This window comes from Dipodomys ordii, unplaced genomic scaffold (assembly GCF_000151885.1).
Source record: "Dipodomys ordii isolate 6190 unplaced genomic scaffold, Dord_2.0 Scaffold53, whole genome shotgun sequence".
Classification (NCBI taxonomy): domain Eukaryota; kingdom Metazoa; phylum Chordata; class Mammalia; order Rodentia; family Heteromyidae; genus Dipodomys; species Dipodomys ordii.
Genome location: NW_012267269.1, coordinates 2,094,486 through 2,113,508, shown reverse-complemented (window position 1 = coordinate 2,113,508; position 19,023 = coordinate 2,094,486). Strand labels below are relative to the sequence as shown.

The 19,023-nt window shown below is 33.8% G+C and overlaps 1 protein-coding gene across 1 annotated transcript in view; it reads right to left on the bottom strand.

Moving 5' to 3' along the window:
• The window catches only part of Ccdc171 (coiled-coil domain containing 171), a 310,385-nt gene that overhangs the window by 183,388 nt on the left and 107,974 nt on the right, over positions 1–19,023 (bottom strand). Inside the window, exons 11-15 of the mRNA XM_013020745.1 lie at positions 17,093–17,199; positions 15,282–15,371; positions 14,030–14,230; positions 10,855–11,022; positions 8,914–9,102 (exon numbers count right to left, since the gene is read on the bottom strand). Coding sequence (XP_012876199.1) covers positions 8,914–9,102; positions 10,855–11,022; positions 14,030–14,230; positions 15,282–15,371; positions 17,093–17,199 — 755 coding nt within the window. The remainder of the gene's footprint in view (positions 1–8,913; positions 9,103–10,854; positions 11,023–14,029; positions 14,231–15,281; positions 15,372–17,092; positions 17,200–19,023) is intronic.

The following is a 19,023-nucleotide window of genomic DNA, read 5'->3' as shown; positions in this document are numbered from 1 at the left end:
CCCAAGCCCAGAGTTCAAGCCCCACCACCAACCAAAAAAAGAAAATTTTATGTGTTAAACTAAGGAAGGTTATAAGAAGGCATTATTATAAAGGAACATTATTATCCTTAGTAAGTGGCTATGAGAATCACAAACTTCAATTAAGATTACCATAGTATAGCATTACAGGGACTGTGGGTAGAACGCCAGGAGCAAGTAGAAATTTCAAAGGCTAATTCCATACTCTCTCCAAAATCAATCTCAACTATTCAATTAAAGGAAAAAGGAAAATTTAGAAAACCTCTCAAAAGACAGACTAGCCTCTCGTGGTGCTGAGTCTTGAGTAGATTCTTATGTGTCTCAATTATTCAACAAAAATAACTCTTCATGAGGAAATACCTCAGGTTTTTTATATTGCTCAATAATAGTTTAAATATATCAAAATAATATTCAAAACTACTAGTTCCAAATAGTTTAAATATATCAAAATAATATTCAAACTACTAGTTCCAAATCAAATAGATTGTTGAAGAAGACCTACAAGGCCCACAATGGAAAAGACTCAGTTCATTTTAACACATAAGAAATGGTAAACTCCTACACAATGTAAAACTGGTCCACTTCCAACTAGACTGAGAAGCTAGTTCAATTTTCTAAATAATGAAATTGAGCTTTAAAAGACTAATCTGCCCAAGGTTCTTCAGCTGGGTTTACCTACTCCTATTATAATCTTGTTGTCTCTGCTGAATCAAGATTTTTTCTGCCGGTCACAACATCCCACATGTTTTTCCCTTCTCTCACTATCCTCAGTGATACAGGGAAATGAAATGTTTGTCTATTCATTCATTTATCATCCAGACTTTAACCTTACTATGTCTTTTCACATTTTAACATGTTCTTTATCTACTGTCCCTAGGTCCTGCCCTTCCATCTCTCCTCACATAATTTGAATTGGAATGATTTTCAGAGCCCATTTCACCTGTCTATTCTATGAAACATTTTTACTATCATTCTCATTCACACTAATCTTGACTTGCTCTGAACATAAAAAAGCACTCAGGCATTTAATTTTTATACTTTTTACTTATGGAGTTCATGTGTATGTAGATACTCTGTCTCTGAAATAAAATAGACTACTAGTTCCTTTAGCAAAGGAAAAATTATTTATTGTAGAATGTATCACACAACTCTACACACCAAAGGTATTTAACAAATACTGAATAATCTTTTTTAATGTCCCTAGTGCTTTAGCATAGTGTTTTAGTCATTACAAGCACTGAATTAATACCTAATACAACAAAAATACTTTATAAGTTAAAAAAGAAAATACAATATAATAAAAGAGGGAGAGAACTTCCACATATATTTTAGAACCTAATAAGATGTCAAAATTCTTCTTTAAATTAATTCTGACTTTCTAGAGGGACTTTCAGATGTATGCATTATTTACTGTGAATTATTTTTGAAGAACAAAGCTGGTTTGATGATGGGGCTAGAATATAGAGTAAATTTGCCTTTAAAAAATCCAGAGTTATCCACCGAAACAAACATAAAGGAGCATTATTTTTATATGGTACAAAAGCATCCCTAGTACTAAAATAATCTGTTCCTTACTATGCTTATTCTCAACAAATAACATCCTCAACTTGGTGCCAGTGACTTGTGGCTGCAATCTTATACTCAGGAGGCTGAAATATGAGGATCTCTGTTCCAGGAGAACCCAGGCAGTAGCCATTTTGACAAAAGTGAAGCTGACATAGAGTGCTACCCTTAAGAAAAAAAAATAATAATCTCAAGGACAAGCTCCAGAATCAGGGCATGTGCATGTGTGTACACACACACACAAACACACACACACACACACACACACACCAAATCCTCAAACTCCCACCTAAAACTTGTATTCTACCCTGAAATTTTCTTTTTTTGGGGGGGGGGTCCAGTTGTGGGACCTGAACTCTGGGCCTGTGCGCTGTCCCTCAGCTCTCCAGCTCAAGGCTAGCGCTCTACCACTTGAGCCACAGAGCCACTTCCAGCTTTTTTCTTTTTGCTTATGTGGTGCTGGGGAATCGAACCCAGGGCCTCATGCATGCAAGGCAAGCACTCTACCACTGAGCTACCTTCTCAGCCTCTACACTGAAATTTTCTTTAAAAAACAGAAATGCGATCTATGTGATTCTGTCTTTCATATAGATTCCTTATATAACAAAAATACTATGTAATTTCACTAATTTTCCTTTCTCTGCTGATAATTTCAAAGTTCATCCAAAATAAAGAGAAAGGACAATTTCTTCCTTTATGGAAACATGTACTTCCCAAAATACAAGACTTTGGAGATGCTTTATTTTTTTCAGAACTCCATGAACTTTGAGACTTTAAGCAAGAAATCAGATAATTGCCTAGGAAGTTTTTTTTTTTTTTTTTTTTTTGTCATCAGTCATGGGCCTAAAACTCAGGGCTTGGACGCTGTCCCTGAGCTCTTTTGCTCAAGGCTAGCACTCTACCACTTTGAGCCACAGTCCCACTTCCAGTTTTTTAGTGGTTAATTGGAGATAAGAATCTCTAGGGCTGGGAAGGTGGCTCAGTGGTAGAGCACTTGCCTTGTATGCATGAGGCCCTGGGTTCGATTCCCCAGCACCACATAAGCAAAAAGAAAAAAAGCCAGAAGTGGCGCTGTTGCTCAAGTGGTAGAGCGCTAGCCTTGAGCAAAAGAGCTGAGGGACAGCACCCAGGCCCAGAGTTCAGGCCCCACGACTGGACCCAAAAAAAAAAAAAGAATCTCTAGTGACTTTTCTGCCTAGGCTGGCTTTGAACGCAATCCACAGATCTCAGCCTCCTAAGTAGCTAGGATTAGAGGTATGAGCCACAGGCACCTGGAGGAAATGAAATTATTAATCACTTATGTTTGTTCTTGTAGGCACAAATTACAAATGGCATACAATGATACTTTAACATTTAAAAGGTCTTATTATACAACTTCATTTAAAATATCTTCTTTTTTTAGTTTTTTTTATTTTATTTTATTTTATTTTTATTGTGAGAATACCGTACAGAGGAGTTACAATTACATGGGCAAGATAACAAGTACATTTCTTATCAAGCATTGTTGCCTCCTTGTTGTTTCCCCTTGCCATCCATTCCCATACTCCTCCCACCCCCCACAAACCAATCCTCCCCCCACCCCCCACCAAAGTTGTAAAGTTCGTTTTTTGACATAATGACTTGTACATCTCATTGTTGCAATGGGTCCACCTGTATCCCTAGTTAAACGATTATTTTTTCCCTTCCCCTCCACAAATTATACCAACATCAAATACAGTGAAAGTATGGGTTATACTGTGGGGGAGGGACATACAAAGCAACATAGAAATCATCTTATAAATATGATAGAAACAATTCCATGAAAGGAAAAAAAAACATTTGAATACTTACCTTGGGGTTCATTCCCCTAACATCAACTTATATGACCTTTTCTGCTTGACTCAGACATATACTAGTTATTGCAAATAAGGGAAACCCTGGGACCTATGTTTCTTTTGGCCTGGCTTACTTCACTTAATATAATTTGTTCCAAGTCTTTCCATTTCCTAACAAATGGGGCAATGTCATTCTTTCTGATGGAAGCATAGAATTCCATCGTGTATATATACCACATTTTCTTGATCCATTCATCTACTGAGGGGCATCTGGGTTGGTTCCATATCTTAGCTATGGTAAATAATGCTGCAATAAACATAGTCGAGCTGGTAGCTTTAGTGTGGTCTTGTTTGTAATGAAAAATGTAACAAACACAAATTACCAGTCTCTCCTATAATGCACATATTTCTCTGCTTAAAATTAAGGGACATTTGGTGGAGAAACTGTGGATTATTCATTGTTAAGGAATATGTAAACTGATCCAGTTACATTTCTAGAATAGCTTTGTAGTTCCTCAAATTTAAACATATAATTACCATATGATCTTAGCTATTTTATCTGGTGGGTATATATATATATATATATATATATTTATATATGTGTATATATGTACATATATACACTATATACATATTATACCTATATATGTGTGTGTGTATACACTGTATATATATGCCATATATGCCATATATACACACTCAATCCCCATAAAAACATAGCATTATTAACAACCAAATTTAATTATAAAGTATTTATGGGGAAAACAAAAACACTTTTCCAAAGTTTCATTAGAAGTACCCTCTCACAACTCAGTCCATTAAAACTTGGTGTACAAACAAATTAAACAAGAAAAGTAATCACACCTTACTTATGTAACTGTAACCCATCTACATCACCTTGACAATAAAATTTTTTTAATTAAAAAAAACTTGGTGTACGAAGCCAGGCTCTGATGGCTCAAGCCTATAATCCTAAATACTCAGGAGGCTGAGATCTGAGGATCATGGTTCAAAGCCAACTAGGGCAGGAAACTCCATGAGACTCTTATCTTCAATTAGTCACTGAAAAAGCTGGAAGTAGAGCTATGATTCAAAGTAGTAGAGCACTAACCTTGAGCAAAAGGAGCTCAGGAACAGTGCTCAAGCCTAGAATTTATGGCCCATGACCAGAAAAAAAGAAAAAAAAATCTTTGAATATTAACAAGTGTATCAAACTCTGAATCATTTCATGACAGCATGTATATCTTAAGGAACTCTATCCTCCAACGGTATCAACAAGCTCTACTTTATCTGTAAATATATTTTGGAATTTCACTTATAAAAAAAATGCTCAATATTTAACCAAATCCACTCTTAAAACCATAACAGAAAAATAAAATTCAATATTTTATAATTAGCCTCTCTTTCAGTTTTGTCTCCACTCTGAACTCATAAGCTAAAGTATTCATAATAAATATTACAAAAAATGTTACCCCTATTTAACAAATGGTGAAAAATCTTTATTTCTAAAAACAACATTCACTAATTCAACCTTTTTCAGTAGAAACAAGTATATAAGTATTAAGATGACAAAAACAGAGTTTAAAATGGAATATATATAAATAAATAAATAAAAATGGAATATAATGTAGTACTTCAGGAAAATGAACACATGACATACAATTACAAAATGTCTCCAATTATTTAATATCAAGAATTACTCTATCACATGGCCAGTTTACTACAACTGAAGTTAAAATATGCTATAATACCAAAATCAAACTATCATCTCAGTAAGTTTTATATATTTAATAGCATTTAAGCTATTTTAAAACCTGTATATACAGGTATGATTCAACTTGTAGAGCACTTGCCTAGCAAGCATGAGGCCCTGAGTTTTAAATCCAGTATCACACACAATACATACATAATACACGATACATACATATACACATATAAATTGAAAGGTTTTATAAATAACTCTATTTTCAGATAAAAGCAATTCAAAAGCCAGACTTCAGTGGCTCATGCTATTATCCTAGCTACTCAGAAGGCTGACATCTTAGGATCATGGTCCAAAAAGCCAGCCCAGGAAATTCCAAGACTCTTATCTCCAATTAGCCACTAAAAAGCCAGACATGAATCTGTAGCTCAATTTGTAGAGTGCTAGCCTAGAAACGAAAGGGAGGAAGGAGGAAGGAAGGAAAGAGAAAGAGAGAAGAAAGAAAAAGAGAAACAGAAAGAAGCAGAGAGAAAGAGAAAAAGAAAGAGGGGGAGGGGAGGGGGGATGGAGGAAGGAAGGAAGGAAGGAAGGAAGGAAGGAAGGAAGGAAGGAAGGGGAGAGAGTGAGAAAGAAAAAGAGAAAGAAAGAAAAGAGAAAGGCAGAGAGACAGAGAAAGAAAGAAAGAGGAAGGAAGGAAGGAAGGAAAGAAGGAAGGAAGGGGAGAGAATGAGAAAAAGAGAAAAAGAAAAAGAGAAAGAAAGAAAAGAGAAAGGCAGAGAGACAGAGAAAGAAAGAGGAAGGAAGGAAGGAAGGAAGGAAGGAAGGAAGGAAGGAAGGAAGGAAGGAAGGAAGGGGAGAGAGTGAGAAAGAAAAAGAGAAAAAGAAAGAAAAGAGAAAGGCAGAGAGACAGAAAAAAAGAGGAAGGAAGGAAGGAAGGAAGGAGAGAAAGGGAGAGAGAGAAAGAGAGGGAAATAGAGGGAAAGGGAGAGAAAGAGAGAGGAAAGAAAAAGACAGAGAGAGAAAAGAAAGAAAGAAAGAAAGAGAGAGAGAGAGAAAAGGAAGGAAGGAAAATAAAAAAAGAGAAATAGGGAAATGGAGAGAGAAAGAGAAAAAGAGAGAGGAAAGAGACAGAGAGACAGAGAGAGAAAGACAGAGAGAGAGAGAGAGAGAAAGGGAGAGAAAGAGGAAGGAAGGAAGGAAAGGAGAGAGGGGGAGGGAAAGAGAGAAAGCAAACAAGCAAGAAGAAAGAACGAAAGAATGAACGAAAGAAAGAAAGAAAGGGGCTGGGAAGGTGGCTCAGTGGTAGAGCGCTTGCCTTGCATGCATGAGGCCCTGGGTTCGGTTCCTCAGCACCACATAAGCAAAAAGAAAAAAGCTGGAAGTGGCGCTGTGGCTCAAGTGGTAGAGCGTTAGCTTTTAGCTGAAGAGCTGAGGGACAGCGCCTAGGCCCAGAGTTCAGGCCCCATGACTGGACCCAAAAAACAAAAAAAGAAGGAAAGAAAAGAAAGAAAGAAAAGAGAGAGAGAAAAAGAAAGAAAGGAAGGAAGGGAGGGAGAGAGGCAGAGAGAGAGAGAGAGAGAATAAAAGGGAGAAAGGAAAGAGACAGAGAATAAAAGGGAGATAGGAAGGAAGGAAGGGAGGGAGGGAGGGAGGGAGAGAAATGGAGGGAGAAGAGAGGAGAGGAAAGAAGAGAGACAAAGAGAGAGAGAGAGAATCCACAGGCCCTGAGTTTAAGCCCCAGAACCAGCAAAGAATAAAAATGCAATTCAAATGTCAAAATTGTTCTTACTAGTTGAGCTCCCTTTACTAACCATTAATTTATTAACAGATGGCCTCTACTAAAGGTTCTGCCCATCTGACACCAAACATCCTCCACAATCCTATGTAATAACTTTATATCTTCCATTCTTATCAAGACAATTTTTGAAAATCTATTAAGAAATGTGAAGTGAAAATATTTGTATTTGCATTGTAGCCTTTAGGGAAGGCAAATGTGGAGAATTAATGATAACAAAATTTTCTAAAATAAAATTTGTCCTATATTATGTATTATAAAATAAGTAACAAAATATAGACCCAAAATGAGTCATTGCAGTGTATTAAATTATATTTGATGAAAAATCAAAGTATGCACATTGTATATAGACTATATTCCAATATATAATATTAATATACTTTTAGGAATAATTAAAAATGGTACTTTCAATTTGCAAAAACATGGATGAAAATTCTGGGTGTGGATAAATTATTTTCAGGAAAATCTTCAGTGAGAGTTCCTCCTAAAACTTCAGCATTTGTGATGGCTGGCTCTCATCAAAAATTGATTTGCTATGCCCTCTTGTACATTTATAGTAAAATGGATTCAAACATATAGAAAAATGAAAAATTTGGATGATTCATATTATCTAATTTAAAGACTTAAAAAAGCTACAATAATGAAGTCAGTGGAGTATTGAAAAAAACAGATACATTCAGAAATAGACACACATATACAAACACTGTGAATTGATTTTGTACAAAAGTACAAAGAAAATTCAATATAGAAAGGACATGTCTTTTCAACCAATAAAACTAGAATAATTAATATCTATATGCAAAAAGACCTCAATGCATAGTTCACATCTTTACAAAAATTAACTCAAAATTGATCATGGATCTATATATAAAACCTACAAAATAACTAAAATTCAATTTTAATGATCACACATTTAGGCAGAGAATTCTCACATACTACACCAAAAAGAAAAAAAGAAATCAATATTAAACATTGAAAATTTGAGGTTTATCAAAACAAAAATGTTATATTGCTCCTGAAAGATAGGGAAAATAGTTAACAATATAAATAATGATGACAATAATTTGTATGAGAAAAATATGGTTATGTTAACCACCCAATCAAATCTAACATAGAAGATATAATGCATTTCATAATTAGTGTGTAATAGAACTGTCCTATAATGTCAGAAGGTATGTTCATTCCTTTGGACATCATACTGATAAAATACCTGAGAAAACATCTTAAAGGAAGAAGGACTGACTTTGGTTTTGTTTCAAAGCATTTATTCCATGGTTCCTTAGTCCCATCATTCTTGGCCTGAGGGAAGTAGGACATGTAGAGCAAAACAGCTCATGGTAGGCAGGAAACAGGTAAAGAGAAGCTAGTCAGGATATAATAAAAATCTCTCTCTCTAAGGCCTACCTCCGGTGACCTACTCCTCCAAATAAGTCCCACTTTTTCTTACCCATGTTCCAATAATACGGTCATGATTCCATCAAGAGTTTAATCCAATCACTAGGTCAGCAAAGCACACAGAATTCCAATCACTTCCCCAAAGCCATGAGTTGGCAATCACATACAAATATTCAATACTTGAGCTTCTGGAGGAAATTTCATATTCAAAATATAGGTATAACAAATTTTAATGCCAAATGTTAGATGAGAACCTCCATAAATTAACTCCATAAGTGGAGTTAATACCTAGACTAACACTGAAAATATTTTACCAAACCACTTAACTTTTTGTTTTCAATATAAATAAAAGATATACAATTTAGCATTTAATTGACCACTGTACCTCAGGCTGTTTTAACCAGAATTCATCTTCCAAACTTCAGTGAAAGAAAAATCCTTAACACACACATACACACACACACACACACACACACACACACACACACACAGATGTTTGCATAACAACAAGTTGTTATGGTCTCAAAAAGTGTTAAACTGATCTGAAATTAAAATAAAAAGAAACCTTCGGGTATGAGTTAGGCTGAGGAGCCCATTTTTTTAAAGCTCTTTATCGAGCAGCATACCTGTGCCCTCTTCTGAACTTCCAGGAGAAGTTCAGAATACTGCAGTTCCAGTTCCTTCTTTTGTTTATGCCAGCAGCTCTCTTGGGCTTTGATCTGTTCTGCCACTTTGTTAAAAGTATCTTCCTGGGTTTGTTGAAGCTCTCTCATTGTGTCAGACTTGTTTTTGCAGATATATTCTAGGTGGTTTATCTATAAGGAGAAATGAAGTGAAGAATAAGATGCTTCTAATAAATCACTTGTTTGCATCACCTCCTTTCAAAAAACAACCAAAATTCCCTACTATATGTTATTCCTTTAAATCATATAAAATTTTAAATTAAAGCATAAATTAGGAAGTAGGAATTAGTAAGATATATTATCATATTTTAGCAGAAAGTTCCATTTATATATTTAAACAACAAATTTGATTGGTTTCTAACAAAATGGTTCATTCTATAATCAATTTTACCAAGATAATTAAGAGAGTCTTAACTTCTGGAAACAAAGCCCAAGCTATTCAGATACCTTAATGGAAAAGGATATATTTAAATGAGACTTACAAATGTACAAATACTTTACATATTTATATATGCTTTATTAGGCAGAATATTCCTGCCATTGTTTTTATTTAACAACAAAAAGAAAATCCTTAACCTCCAAAATGTGTGACATTTTAAAACTATGAGAAACTATTTAAAACATATCATCATTTCAGAAGGTTAGAACATCCTCATTTTAACTATCAGTAATTTTAGAGCCATTATCCACACTTTGACCATTACAAACAACATCTGTGCTTCTCACAATTTATTCCTTCATTTCTCAGCCCTACTTCTCAGTGCCTATGGTTGGGTTTGTCAACAGGACTAATGAAAAATGCTCAGCAACATAAAATCTTACCCTCAAATTAGGTTATTTTATTAGTAAAGCATCTTTAATAGTATATTGACTGTGCAAAGGTGTTTCATTATTACATTTCCATACAGGCATATAATGTCTCCTTATCAATTTCATTCTTTCCTACTTGTCCCCCACTTCTTAAAATAATTTCATTGTTTTACTTTTATACATATATATAAATTACTTCAACCATATTCACCCTTTTCATTTACTTAGCCTTCAACAGAAACTGTTATGTATATTTTAAAGAACTTACAAAATAATTTTTTTCTTCTTATCCCTTAAGTGCTGAGGTCATTGTAACTAAGATCTGGAAACTAGACCACACAAACATAATTCTGACCAGATCAACAGATCAAGACAAGAAACAACATCTTTAATAGTGACCTATGCTGATTTGCTAATCCATTTTTGTTTTCTATATCTAAATATTTTTTCTTTTTTAGAAAAGACTGAATTGCTAAGCTTGTAAATGGTAAATTAACCATAAAAAACTGATATTTTGTTCTACAAAATGCATACCTCACATTCTTTAGCATGAATTAGCTTCATTTTCTCATATACAGTTTTTGCATTTGGGGAAAAAACAGGTTCAAAACATAATTTAAATTTTTCTAAGTAATTTTTAAAATATCATTTCTTGTTTCCTAAGCAAAGGTTTTTTAATATAATGTTTTGAATAACTGTATCTTGTTTTTATTTTATACTAACATAAAGAGTTGGTTTATTAATGTAAATGACTAAGTTCTTTGAATTGCTTCATCAGTAAGATTAATTTATTTTCTTTTAATTAGGTCCCTGTGGCTAATACTGGCTAGTAGTATTAGCATGTCCTGCACAGAAAGTAGAGCTTAGAGACTTCATACAGACTTCAGTCACATTTACATGCCCACAGCAATGGCATCAAACTGAGTTGTAGACAAGCTATAATTAATGGTACTGAATTATTAACACCCAAATTCTTTTTGAAATAAGATGAATGTCAGCCCCTCTTAATGATACTGTGATGTGGACAAATGTCACTGAATTTAATAGAGGTATCTGGTGCCTGAGGACAGTTACCTTCTCATTAGCCCTGTTGAGGTCTGCAATGAGAGCATCAACATTCTCCTGCAAGACTGCACAAAGCTCAGACCAAGAGAATTTATCCAGTATGCCTTCTGGTTGTTTTATGAGCACACAGCCTGCTACCAAGTGCTGATATAAGGTATGAAGGAAGGTTAGCTTCTCCTGCAAGAAAAAAAAAAAGATAAACGCTTTGTTTTGAAATACAAAACATATCATGAAGAATTTATTATTAAAAACCAAACAGAAATCAAAATAATCAATTTTCAGGTATTGACATTTAGATGACCTTCTTCTCCAATGCTCAAAAGCAATCATTAAAAATAATCCAGGGAATTGTCTGTACTTAGTATTCAAAACCAAATCCTGATTAGAAGCCAGAAAACCAGGAATCTGACATAGTACTGCTGCTGCTAAGGATGTGATCTGAGCAAGCTCCTGCTTGGGTCTTCGCTTCCCTAGCTCTAAACACAAGGTATATAAACTACAAGTTTCTAAGACCTTTGAACTGGAAGTGAATATGGTAATTCTATAATGTTATATTTACATTTTATTAAATGGATTAACATATTTTTGGTTGGTCATGGAACTTGAACTCTTGGCCTGGGCACTGTCCCTCAGCTCTTCAGCTCAAAGCCACAGTGTCACTTTCAATTTTCTAGTGGTTTATTGGAGATTAGAGTCTCACAGAGTTTCCTGCCCAGACTGGCTTTGAACTGAAATCCTCAGATCTCAGCTACCTGAGTAGCTAGGATTACAGGTATGAGCCACTGGCGCCTGGGTTCATAAAATATATCTTTAAAAAGAGTGTTATCTAACATTTATGAAGAACAAGTTATATCAACATCTGTATTTTATATGTTCACAACTACTTAGCTTTCTGTCTACTTCAGAGATTTCTACAGGAAAGCTATCCCATGTCCCTTAGGCAAAGCAGACAGTGGCATGAAAGATAGGAAAGAAAAGCTCATTTGTTTTCCCCACTAACAAGTTTACATAGTATTTGGCAAACTAAGCAACTGAAACTGTTTAAATACTACAAAGCACCTGGTTTTAAACAAAACTGAATAGCTACTCAAGATATATTCTCAAAAACATGCAATTGAAAATGTTTTTAAATATCTTTAGAACTATATTGTTGAATGGCCTAAAAAGATCTCCTATTCCCTAGAAGTCATTATCTTGAACTCATAAGACTTACCTAATATAATATCAAATTACTTCCTTTATAAGGTATTTCATTTACAGTCCCAAAGCACAGAACTCAAGGACAAAGCAATTGTGAAGCTGCAAAAATGAATATTTTCTGTGGATAAAACAAACTCTTTCAAGATATCTTAACATATCAGGAGTAAAAAACTTTTCAAAGGACAAAAATGAGGAAGAAAAAAAGAAATTCTTCTACATTAAAAAAATATATAGCATAGGCAAAAGTTGATAATTAGACATTATAAGGGTAGTTTTCCTGTTTATTTATATATATATATTATGTACATAATTCACTTTATATGCTACTTCACTTTTTTCCAAAACTAAAAATTTAATCACACACACACACACACATTTTTGGCAGTATTGTGGTTTGAACTCAAGACCTCATACTTGCTAGACTGGCATACTACTTAGCCACACCTCCAATCCTTTACCATTTGTCACTGGTTATTTTTTTAGGAGAGTTTCATTTCCTGAACAGGCATGTGCCTGATCTGTCTACTTTTAGGCCTCCTATTCTCCCTGGGATCACAGGCCCATGCCAATGCATCCAGTTTGCCTCCATGTAAACAGAATGTCTAGATCTTTTTATCCTGGGCTAGTTTCAATTCACAATCCTCCCATTCTCAACCTCACAAATAGATAAGGATTAAAGGCATGAGACATCAGTGCTCAGATACAAATCTCAAAACTTTTAAATGCAGCCATAATTTCAAGCTTTAGTTGAGAAATATGTACTGTGCAGGTAAAGATTGTTTTGCATTTTTAACTGGGTTCAGACATACAAAAATCTTATTAAATATAACTACTAAAATACAATATTCAGGCATTACAATCTTGCTCCTCCATGTGATCATGTGATCATTTTTTCCATGTGATCATGTTCATCATCAAGGAAGTTTATCCTCAAGAATAATTAATTGTGTTGCTATTTTGTCCTTTTTGAGTGGGCTGTGAAAACTCAAGCACGATAATGATCCATTTGGCATGAAAGAGGCATCACAAGTCCAAAATCAATTCACACATGTTGAACCCAACCACAATGCTGTAGACATGCTGACTTTACATTACAGTCAGGCTTCTCGTTTCCTTTACTTTAATCATTATCTGATGTGTAGAAAAATTCCAACCCTTTCATATGCACACAATTTAAAACCCAGACTGTAAGAAGAGTGGAAAGAATGTTTCCTTTTTACTCTCTTGGCATTCATGTTCATATTTGTTACAGTAATGAGTTCAATATGCAGGACAACTTGAGATAAAACAGTTCTATCAGCTATACTAGCTCTATGTCCCATGTGCAAAAGAAACTATAAAGCAATAATGCCATTCACATGGACTCATTCAAAATACTAAAATTCTCTCTTTTTGTTATTGATGTATTTTGTAAAGTTATTAGTAAATAAAACTTGATAACTCTCCAGAACATTCAAAGTTAAAATTTTCTGAAACTTTTTTCTAAATTTTTATTAATATTCTATAATTAGAAACCAAAGAGATGTATTAAAGCAGATTTTTATTCCTATTTTACAAATAAAAAATCTGAGATGTAAAAATGACTAAGCTGTGTGGTTTGTCCATAGCCAGACAGTTTGTAAACAGAAATTACCAGGATTCAAGTCCAAGTCTGTTTTTTTTTCTCTCCACCATACCAAACAAAATTATAGAAATAAGAAATAATTCTGTCACTGTCAAACAGAGAAAACCTTGAAAGGACTGTTAGAAATATAGCAGGCATTTGATAGTCTAACTGATAGAAGAACCAAGCCATGTTACTCTTCTCACTAACCAGGGTGACCTATGCATAATGGAATAACTGATTTTGCAGCTGCCATGAAGATTTCAAAATACTCAGCACAGAACTTTTATAATTAACACATAGACAAGTAAAAATAACCATTTGATACATAAAACTGAGATGAGTAAAAGGTCTTTCTTAGCCATCTGTCTCAGGTAATACCTCAGTGTCCTGGTGGAAAGCCTGGGAAAGTTTCTGCAGTTCACCTTCACATTGGGCTGCTCGTGACTTTTCATTCTCCCAACAGTGCAGCACATTTTGTAGCTCCAATTTTAAAGTGGTTATTAAAGCTTCTCGGTCTCCACATTTAGTACGTAAATGACTTAGCTCTTTATGGACATCAGTCAGTTTATCTTGAAGTTCCTGTCAGAGACACCAAATAGAGAGATACTCCAATATCTTTATTCTTAAAATCCTACTGGACCAAAATGCCAAAAATATATAATGAAAATTTTCAAAGCTTGAATGCAGAAGAATCAAGTATTTGCATATATAATGCTAAACATTAAGGTACTTTACTGAATGTTCTAAATATAATGCTTTTCTTAAAAATGAGAAAATATGCTCTAAATTGTACATAAAGCATTAGTAAGATGTCTTATTCCAAAAAAGTTCACTAAAGGGAGTTTATCTTTCAGTTCATTATAAACATGTAACTTGGTGGTTAGAAACTTTCAATAACATTTTTAAAGTCATTCTCTTTACATTTAACATAAGAATACTTACCTTCTGATGGTACTTCAAATAGTAACAGAAATCTCAAATACGTGGCATAAAACTCTGCTGAACAACTTTGTTCCTTAAACTTAACAAGTTCTATTCAAGTATATTTATGACAAACTCAATATGCACCAATAAAATGAAATTATAACAATACTGAACAAAATATGAAAAATTCCAAAGATGTAATATATAAAATCATACAGAAAAAATTTCCTGGACATTAGCTAGCTGTGGTATTAACAATGGCTCTTCTGTAAACTAATAAAAACTGACTCCAAATACAGATATGTTCATATAAAATATGTTTAATATATATCTAAAGAAGAACATTAGATCTCAAAGCATTTTTGCATCTGTGATATTATAATTTTGTTAGAGAATACATTTTTCCAGTAGCCAAAGCTTCTTTTTTTTAACTGTATTTTTTTTTGTTTGTCTTTTCTTTTTTAGTACTGGGGATCAAACCTAGGATGTTGCACTTGCTAGGCAGGTGCTTTGCCACTGAGCTACATCCCAGCCTAAAACTTTTTTAATGAAAATAAAATTGTTACTTTAATTAGCAACACAAAAGTGTATCCAAATATACTTTCATTTTTTAAAACTATTAAGACATATCTTCAAGTACCTATAAAATAGTTCCTCAAAAACTATATTTACTTCTTAATACAGAAGTTATTTTAAATTGTAATACCTTTATATTTTTAGTGTGAGACTCAATCTTCTGTTTGGTAGAATCAAGTTCATTAGATGTCTTTTCCTTAGCAGCATTTATATGGTTAAGCTACACAAAGAAAAGTAACTTTTTATATATTTCAAGTATAGGCAACTCAACAATTAATCGCATAATGCTTTTTACCACCTATACACAAATATTTCAGTAGCAGTTAAAAATACTATCAACAATACTTCTTTTGATTAAATCTGTGTAGAATCTGTCACAAGCTCACATGGCTAAAAAGCAAAGAAAGCATTCAACCTTAAAATGTCAGCTATGTTATTATTGTATTTTTACTAGATGTCTGAAAGGCTTTTATTCTTAACTGTAAACAAATGTAACTTTATTCTTAAAATCCTACTGGACTAAAATGCCAAAAGCATTGGCATCTAAAGGAAAGAAAAAAAGAACAGAGCAGAAGATTGTTTTTCTATACATCATGAGGGTATTCACTGGTATCTCACTCCATATGACAACTTTGGGGTCAGTCACATGCAGTCCTGCTGGGAAAGCTTGTGGCAGGTCATCAGTTGGTCCTGCACCACTTGTGATTTATTTTCTTTGACAGTTCATTCTTCTTTCTGTCAGACTGCTCTTTTTGCTTTCTTTGCAGCCACCCCCTTGGTCTCCTCACTGCTGTCTCTGGCACTAGTTCACAACAAAGCACATTACTAAGCCAAAGCCTGCTGAGTCGACTTTTCAACTGTGCTGAAGATCATGTGACATTCATCCTCCCAAATAACAATTCGCTGTGGGTAATATGTTCCTAGTTACCCTGCAGCTTCGAGGCCTAGGCCTCAGAAGAGTTTCATAACTACTAACAATACAGGTTATCTTGTCTCACTGGGAAAGACTTAGCAATATTTGTCTTCATAGAAATTTAATTATTTCAATGGTCACTTTCTTCTTTGCTTTTTGAACACTTAAAGCTTATTTTTAAGAAGACCCACTTTTCCTTCTATGTTCAGCTTAGCTAACTAAAATAAGCCTTAACCAATATAATGATTTTATGGCCTTCAGTTTATAAAAAAGAAAGATAAACACTAAAACTGCTGTTTCTTATCTTTAGCTAAACACTTTTGTTTTGCCTACTAATTGTGTTTAATGTAATTACTTCATATGCTAATTTGATAAAATGTGACTAGACAAACTCTTTAATTTTTAAAGCATGAATTATAAAACATTTTAATACCCAAGAAAATTATCAACTCACACATTAAACAATACAAATGAGATGATAAATATAGGCATGAGCTTTCTCAATCAGCAAACTAAAAAGCTTCTTGACTACATCAAACAGATATTTGTTTTTTAAAAGTTCCAACAACACTTTACTCCCCTTAGAGAATGAAAACTAAATTATCTTTTTTTATTAAGACTTTGGTTTGTACAATTCTTAAACTAAAAGACAGACTAAACCTAAATTTCCACTAGCTATTTCACATCATAAAGTATATTAACATTTAAATACAGCATATATTTAGTGACTTATACCACCTTTTATTAAAATAAAACATAAAATATGAAGATCAAGAAGTATCAGAGTCACTTTAACTTTAAAAATAATAGTATGCCTGTTGAGTTACAAAAACGTGAGACACTACTGTGAGACACTACTGTAAGGCCATACTTAAAGAAAGAACAGTGACAGACAATTTCTTATTTTTTGTATCTGTGAAGCTGTCAGTTCAACATTCACAATCTTTTTGACCTTTGAAACAAGCAAGGGATGCATACTGGTACCGCCCGAAGGCTGAATGTGTGGAGCCAAACAGTGCAAGTGTTACCTCATTAGATGCATCTTCCAGCTTGTTCTGGTAATCTGTCAAGGTACGCCTCAAAGTCTCAAGGACAACTGAGAAGCTGGGAGGTTTATCTTTGTCCTTGTGAATGCCTAGAGAAAAATATAGGATGAAAACGTATATCCTTAAAGTCATATAGGCACAAAAACTTAGGAAACAGCAATAGAGATATTACAGTGAGATAGAGTTGAGAAGACATTATGAAATATTGAACAGAATTTTATTCTCAGAAGTATACCTGCTATGTACCAAGTATTAAATAAGTAGCAAAATTAAAGTTCATAGTATATAAATTTCAAATTTATTGCTACTTACTACCTTATCAAGATTCATCTCTTTTTATTCCATATCTCCTAAGTAACATCAGCTTTCATACATTCCTGTTATCCAATACTTATAAGAATAGTCTATACTAACACTGTATTATATATACTTACTCTGGTCCTTGTATTTCTGATCAATCGGGCCTTTTATAATATATTACATAATAGTTTCTTTTTCTTTTTATTAATTGTAAAGATACTGTACAGAAAGGTTACAGTTGCCTGAATAAGGTAATGAGTACATTTCCTATCCAACATTGTTACCCCTTTGTTTTTTCCCTACTATCCATATCTCACATCCCCAACTCCTCCCTCACACACCCCCACCACTTCGTCTTCAACAGAGTGTCTTGTACGTTTTATTGTTATAATGGGTCAACCTATATCCTTGTTTCAGCATTTTGTTATTTCCCTTCACCTCCCCAAATTAGAAAAATGCATATAAAAGCTGCAGGGCACCAGAATCAAATACAGTGACAACAGGGGATATATCATGGGGGAAGAACACACAAAAGAAACAAAAAAAAAATGTATATCACATAGTACATTAAAAACAACAGGGACAAAGAAAAAACCTCTTGTGTCCCTATCTTGGGGTTCATTTTGCATAGCACCATCTTATATGGTCATATTACATAATAATTTCTTAATCTTCAAGTATGTAATTTTCTATTTTCTTAATAAATATTTTAATATTTAAAGTTCTCAGGTTACAATGTAAAATAATAAATCTGCTCTTATGAACATAAGTCATGTTTCACCTAAAACCCTGAAGCTGATATTTGTTGTAAAAATAAGGAGTATTTGCATATTATGCCCTCAAACTACTTTACTATTTTAGTTTATTTAACTTAGTTGGGTTGTAAATTCAATTTGTTCAGATAGTCAAGGTCATATGGTCAAATAAAATTCAAAATACTATTCAAAAATAACCAAAAACTGAGTTTTTATACAAAATGAAAAATAGCTATTTTATTTTATTGCTCATGTTAAAAGTATCAAATTTAGTTTTAAAATTTAAGAAAATATTTTGTTTCCTTCTATTGTTTCTGTTTTATAATCTAAATATTTTAATATACAATAAACATTTTAACAGAGATAATTTTTTAATATTCTGATATTTATTCATTCAACTATTCTACTGTTTATTGTTTTCCTACTATTTACTAATCTTAAGACATTAAACATGCAGATGAGCATCAGTGCACTCTATCCAAGTACAGTTTACTATATATATATGCCAGTCGCCAGTCACCAGTAGCTCACACCTGTAATTCTAGCTATTCAGGAGTCTGGGATCTGAGTATGGTAGTTCAAAGTCATTGAATTAGTATAGAATTTCATATATACAAGATGAAAGAGTTATGGAGATATGGGTCACGGGCTGGGAAGGTGGCTCAGTGGTAGAGCGCTTGCCTTGCACGCCTGAGGCCCTGGGTTCGATTCCTCAGCACCATATAAGCAAAAAGAAAAAAAGCCGGAAATGGTGCTGTGGCTAAAGTGGTAGAGCGCTAGCCTTGAGCTGAAGAGCTGAGGGACAGCGCCCAGGCCCAGAGTTCAGGCCCCACGACCGGACCCAAAAAAAAAAAAAAA